The 6,627-nt window shown below is 40.9% G+C and overlaps 1 protein-coding gene across 2 annotated transcripts in view; it reads left to right on the top strand.

Annotated features, from left to right (window-relative positions):
• Window positions 1–1,086: 1,086 nt before the first annotated feature.
• Window positions 1,087–6,627, top strand: part of LOC135110345 (calcium and integrin-binding protein 1-like) — a 6,633-nt gene continuing 1,092 nt past the window's right edge. The window contains exons 1-6 of one of the 2 annotated variants that reach the window (XM_064022600.1): window positions 1,087–1,175; window positions 2,305–2,619; window positions 3,072–3,171; window positions 3,792–3,939; window positions 4,463–4,572; window positions 5,951–6,627. The exon at window positions 5,951–6,627 is cut by the window's right edge and continues 1,092 nt beyond it. In XM_064022600.1, coding sequence (XP_063878670.1) covers window positions 2,534–2,619; window positions 3,072–3,171; window positions 3,792–3,939; window positions 4,463–4,572; window positions 5,951–6,058 — 552 coding nt within the window. In that variant the 5' untranslated portion in view covers window positions 1,087–1,175; window positions 2,305–2,533 and the 3' untranslated portion in view covers window positions 6,059–6,627. Of the gene's footprint in view, window positions 1,176–1,290; window positions 1,537–2,304; window positions 2,620–3,071; window positions 3,172–3,791; window positions 3,940–4,462; window positions 4,573–5,950 lie in introns of those variants that run through there. The other variant, XM_064022599.1, reaches the window with a different exon arrangement.

The following is a 6,627-nucleotide window of genomic DNA, read 5'->3' as shown; positions in this document are numbered from 1 at the left end:
CATCATTGAACACATAAGTCTTAAATTTGATTATGTATAAGAATTAAATAAGCGCTGTGATAACCTGCATACAATTCAAGAGAAGTTAAACGAATCATTGAAGTCAAAGCACTGTCAACTTGTGAAAGGAATAAAAGGATAACAATCGAAAATCTAGTGATTCAAATGGAAACACCAGTGCAACTACAAATCCTGAACAACCACTAAGGACTTTCTAAAACAATGTAGTATAACTACGAATGAATAATTAGAACTGCGGAATGGAAAAATTAAGAACAACAAAAGAAAGCAGGGCAAAGAAAACTAAACGAAAATGTGAGTTTTGCGTGGCTTGGAATAGACGGATAGGTGACAGATGAGTGAAGAAAGCTGAGAGAAGACTTTTCCAATTTTGTCCAGTAGCGGAATAATAGAAGTAAATTATAATAATGGTGGTGATGGTGATGGTGGTGGTGACGGTACAGTATTGTTAAAGATGTTGAAATAATGTGAAATAATCGTGTATATTCTTATTAGATACCCAATGAATACATATCTCTAAGATGTCTCGTTTTCTACTGTATACAAAATCTGGAAACATCACTCAATCTGCACTTATAAACACTCAATTTGCACTTATTTAAACAAAATACTTCACCCCTACAACCACAGAAGGTTATTTAAGTTTACCCTGTAATAATAAAAGACTAAGAGTTTTCATTTTCTATTACTTTCAAACAGCCAAACTAGACTGATAACTTATCTATTTTCAATATTACCTAGAAAAAATCTCCCACTATCTAATCAGCATTGTAATACTGACAGAAAAAAGATAGTAAGAACTCCTAGTACTACTACTACTATTACTACTCCTACTACTACTACTACTGCTACTACTACTACTATACTCTTTTGAATCTTCAGTACCTATTTCTTACCTCAAAAAAAAAAAAAAAAAGTTTATTCTGCCACACCGTACCTATGCCCTCTCACCTTTGCTCATGCCTTGATTAACGGGAACCAAGGGCGCTGCTCACCTGTGGCACCCAAAGACCAATGACTGTCGAGTGTTCTTTTTTTTTTTGTGGAGTGTAAAGCTCATTCGAGGCTTTTTATCGAGGCCAGCGGTGTTTTGGAGATTCAGTTGGGTATTAGTGAGTTAGTCTCGTGTAAGCTGTGAGTGACGCAGGAACAAGGTGTGTGTGTGTGTGTGTGTGTGTGTGTGTGTGTGTGTGTGTGTAATAATAGTGGTGGTTCAATTAATTTTTATTCTAGATTTTATGGCAGTTCGAAAGACGAAAAAGTGTAAATGTTTCGAGAACACACACACTCATCGGTGAAAATACTACACGTCACCTGATAAGATATGCGGGCTGAACACACACACACACGCGGGCAGTCTGATGTGCGCACCAGTCGTTGGCACAATTATTTTCTCTCCTCTCTTGTTTCACTTCTTTTCTACCTTCGCTCCAACTTAATTCTCTCTCCTACTCGTGAATAGATAAATGCTGTGTTTCAGTTCTGGTGGTAATCAATTGTGCTTCAGAAAGTAAGGTAAAGTGAATGATTTCTTTGTATTCTCTTTTTTTTTTAATTTATTTACTTAGACTTATTATTATTTTTTTCTTTCTTTAACTTATAAACAGCTCATTTACGTCAACTTAGGTTTATGTATTGCTTACTATAGACTATTAAGTTAGTGTTTTCGGCGTGACGATGAAGAAGCGAGTAGTGTTGGTGTATAAATTGAATGTATAATGTGTGATCTCACGGCAAGAAAAGTTCCAGAATGATGATGAACGTGAAGATTAGTTTGATTATTCTTTATCCATTTCCTTATGCGAATAGGTAACTACTACTACTACTACTACTACTAATACTACTACTACTACTACTACTACTGCTACTGTTACTACTACAAATACTACTACCACGACCACTATACCACCACCACCACCACCACTACCACTACTACTATTACTACTACCGCCACCACCACCATAAGTGTCGAAGCTGCAGTGAAACACCTGCTTTGTACCATCTGTGTATGAGCAGGTGTGAGTGCATATGTATGTACACACACACACACACACACACACACACTAGTCACGTGATGTTGGTCATTTCGTTAATATTATCATTTTTTTGCGATAAAGACCCTTGCACTGTATAAGAAATGAGATGAGGAATAAGTAAAAATCACCCTTTTATTCAGGACACTTACGGCTTATTATCGATTACTATCCAGAAGGTGAAAATAAAATACTAGGAGGAGGGAAATGATTAACACAACCACTATTTTCCCTCATTTTTTTCCCTCAGATCGATTACATAAACACGAAGAAAGAGGAGGAAGAGAGAGGTGAGGAGAGGAAAAAAAGAAGGAAAAAATATACAGGAAAGAATACGTAAAAGGAAGAAAGAAGAGAAGAAAAAGAGAAAATAAGGGAAGAGGATAAACTGCTTTACAATAACTACGCGAAGAGAAAAAGAAGGAAGGAAGAAAGAAAGGAAAGAGCAACGAAAAGAGGAAAAAGGACAGAAGGCGAGGATGGGGAATAAGAACACAACCTTCACGGAGGAGGAACTGGAGGACTATGAGGACCTGACTTACCTGACGCGGCGGGAGATTCTCGTGTGAGGAAGAGGAGGAGGAGGAAGAGGAGGAGGAGGAGGAGGAGGAGGAGGAGGAGGAGGAGGAGGAGGAGGAGGAGGAATAACTACCTAACGGATGTGTGTGCAGGAAGGAGAGAGAGAGAGAGAGAGAGAGAGAGAGAGAGAGAGAGAGAGAGAGAGAGAGAGAGAGAGAGAGAGAGAGAGAGAGAGAGAGAGAGAGAGAGAGAGAGAGAGAGAGAGAGAGAGAGAGAGAGAGAGAGAGAGAGAGAGAATTTCACAACTTAACAAATCCTCCACTGTTCCCTTTTCCTCCTCCTCCTCTTCCTCCTCCTCCTTATCCATTCCTTTCCCCCTCACCACATATCCCTTCCTTTCAATCCCCCTTACATTTCCCTCAATATCCTTCTTAATACAACCTTCTCTTCCCCATCACTCATCTATCTTTCCCCTCACCTCCCCTTTCCTTCCCTCAGCGCGTGGGGCAAGTGGAAGGGGCTGGTTGGGGGACAAGGGGAACCAGACAGAGTAACTCGCTACCCTGAGGAGGATGTACAGAAGTTACCGGAGTTACAGGTGGGTCAGCAGTAGTAGTAGTAGTAGTAGTAGTAGTAGTAGTAGTAGTAGTAGTAGCGGTGGTGGTGGCTTATTTTCTTCTATGTTAGTTTTCATTTACTTGTATTATGTCGTAAGTAAAAGGAAATGTTTTTTTTTATTTTTTTTTACTTATTTTATTTTCGTGAGTAATGCTTGGAAATGAGGTTGAGTTAGTTATGGTAAAAATTATCGTCCTCCTCTTCCTCCTCCTTCTTATCCTCACCTTTCCATTTAATCATCCTTCTCTTCCTCCTCAATTTCCGCGAATCGTATTTGTTCATATAATTTTCTCCTTTTCCCTTCATCCTCCTCCTTTTCCTAATCCTCTTCCATTTACTGCCGTTTCCTCTCCACCTCCACGTTTTCTCCTTTTCCTCCTCTACGCCTTCCTCCTCATTCTCGTCTTCCTATTCTACCACCACCACACTACCATCTACTCCTCCTCCTCCTCCTCCTCCTGCTCGTGCGTTAGAATAATAAATTCGTATATATTGCTATCTGGTTAACCTTTGTAATCTTTTTTAACCTTCATCCTCCTCTTCTTCTTCCTCCTCCTCCTCCTCCTCCTCCTCCTCCTCCTCCTCCTCCTCCTCCTACAGCACAACCCGTTCAGGGAGCGCATCACCCGCGTGTTCTCGTCACTGAAGGACTCCAGGATGAGTTTCGAGGACTTCCTTGACTTGCTGTCCGTGATGAGCAGCAAGGCGCCCCTGCAGCTCAAGGCCCACTACGCCTTCCACATCTTTGGTGAGAGAGAGAGAGAGAGAGAGAGAGAGAGAGAGAGAGAGAGAGAGAGAGAGAGAGAGAGAGAGAGAGAGAGAGAGAGAGAGAGAGAGAGAGAGAGAGAGATCCTAGAAGAGCTTATTAACTCTAACACAGTACAAACTAACCCACTAACTAACTAGCCAATCCTAACTAACTTACTAAGTGACCAACCAATCCCCACTAACACACAAATCAGCCAACCAAACAACAATGTGAAGAAAAAGACGAACAAACAGATAAACAACTAAACACACACACACACACACACACACACACACACACACACACACACACACACACACACACACACACACACACTGAAGACCAACCACGAAATAAAAAGAAACAAAAATAACCACATAAACCTACTCCACAAAAAATGAGACAGTTACCCTTTCTTCATTTTCTATAATAGTAAACGAAGTGGGAAGTGGAGGGGGACGAAAGAAGAATTTAAATCACTCCTATACTATGCCTACAATGATTAATACTTACCCCGTGGCAGATTACAACGAGGATCAAGTTCTGGACACCGAGGACCTAGAGGTGGTGGTGGAGAGGCTGACCGGGGATCACGCGCTACTGCCGGAGGAGAAGAGCAAACTAGTGGAAAAGGTGAGTGTTGGATGAGGAGAGAGTTAGTGTTGGGTAAAGGGAGAGAGAGAGAAAAAAAAGGAAAGCCAGAGAGACAAGTTAGTGGAAAGATTGAGTGCTGGGAGGATAGAAATTTAAAGGAAGGGTAAGATAGCGTTAGAACAAGTTAGTGGTAAGTGGTGAGCGAGGAGAGGTTGAGAAGAACAGGTTAGTGGAAAGGGTGAGAGCTAGAACAGAGAAGAGAGAGAGGGTGAGTGTTGGGAGGGGGAGAGAGAGTGTGAGCAGGTAAATAGCCATCCTTACTATTATTTCTCTTTATTTTCACTCAATTTTCATAGGAGTTACCTTTCCCTGTTTTTCTTTTCTCCACTCTCGTCTCTCCTCTCCAAACACTCTTTACATTAAAGGAGGAAAAGGAGGAAAAATTATTGTGCTGATTAGAGAGAGAGAGAGAGAGAGAGTGGATGACTACAGTGTGTGTGTGTGTGTGTGTGTGTGTGTGTGTGTGTGTGTGTGTGTGTGTGTGTGTGTGTGTGTGTGTGTGTGTGTGTGTGTGTGTGTGTGTGTGTGTGTGTGACACGTATACACACTAACCATAAAGAATAACGGTAACGGACAAAATTATGGTGAAGGAGAGGAAATGAGAGAGAAAGTCGATTAAGAAAATAGAGAAAGAGACAAAAGAGAGATTGTGGAAAGGAAGAGAGAGAGAGAGAGAGAGAGAGAGAGAGAGAGAGAGAGAGAGAGAGAGAGAGAGAGAGAGAGAGACAAAAGAGAGATTGTGGAAAGGAAGAGAGAGAGAGAGAGAGAGAGAGAGAGAGAGAGAGAGAGAGAGAGAGAGAGAGAGAGAGAGAGAGAGAGAGAGAGAGAGAGAGAGAGAGAGAAAATTGCTGCTCTCACTTTATTATATTAGAAAGGAAGGAAAACATGAAGGCAATTGCATGACTGCGATAGAGAGAGAGAGAGAGAGAGAGAGAGAGAGAGAGAGAGAGAGAGAGAGAGAGAGAGAGAGAGAGAGAGAGAGAGAGAGAGAGAGATTCATCCATTTATCTATTTTCTTAGTTATCTCTCCCTATCTGTATCTGTCTGTCTGTCTGTCTATATGTATATCTATCTATCTATCTATCTATCTATCTATCTACCTATCTGCCTGTCTGCTTGTCTGTGTTCTTTTTGTTTGTGTCCGTCTACCTGTCTGTCTGCCTGTCTGTCTATCTATCTTTTCGCCTACCTATCAAACACTTAAAAACTCTTTATTATGTTTGTCATTGAAAGGAAAATATAATAATAGTATATTGGTTATTAGAGAAACAGACCATTATTAAGACTATCTATCTGTCTATCTATCTATCTACCAACCTATCTCTCTCTCTCTACTTATCTCTCTCTTTCCTCACAGCTCCTCGAGGATACGGATCTGGACGGAGGCGGCATCTCTGAGGAGGAGTTTAAGCATCTACTGACGAAGTGCCCAGATTTTACCCACTCCTTCAGGTTCTCAGTGTGACGCAGCAGGAGGAGGAGGAGGAGGATGGATGGGGTGGTGATGGTGGTGGTGGTGGTGGGAGTGCTATTTTGTGGATTAGAATGAGAGAAGGATTAGATTGAGTGCTTACAAAAAGATATGCAAAACGATAATGAAGAACTACAAGGTGGTGATGAAGGAGGAAGAGGAGGAGGGAAAGAAAAGGAAAGTTGTGTTATTTAGAGAAAAGAAAATATCTGGAAAACGAACAAGAAGAACAAGAACAAGAGGATGAACAATAAGAAGACAGAAAAGGAGGAGAAGGAAGCGAAGAGTGAGATACAAGAGGAAACAAGAAAAGGGAGGAAGAAAGACAAGGAAATGGTCAGGAAAGGCAAAAAACGAAGACGAAAAATATGAATGGAAGAAAAAAAAAACAATATAGAAAAGGAATTTATATCAGAAAAGAGAGTGAGAGAGGGAGAGGATCAAGGGAAAAAAAACATCAGTATTAAAATAGAAACAGAACAAGGAGGAAGAGGAAGAAGAGGAAAAAACGGAGCAAAGTATGGAGGAAGACAGAGAAATATGGAGGAAAAGAAAGAGAGAAA

The sequence above is a fragment of the Scylla paramamosain genome, chromosome 20 (assembly GCF_035594125.1).
Source record: "Scylla paramamosain isolate STU-SP2022 chromosome 20, ASM3559412v1, whole genome shotgun sequence".
Lineage (NCBI taxonomy): Eukaryota > Metazoa > Arthropoda > Malacostraca > Decapoda > Portunidae > Scylla > Scylla paramamosain.
This window is presented reverse-complemented; position numbering and strand designations above follow the sequence as displayed.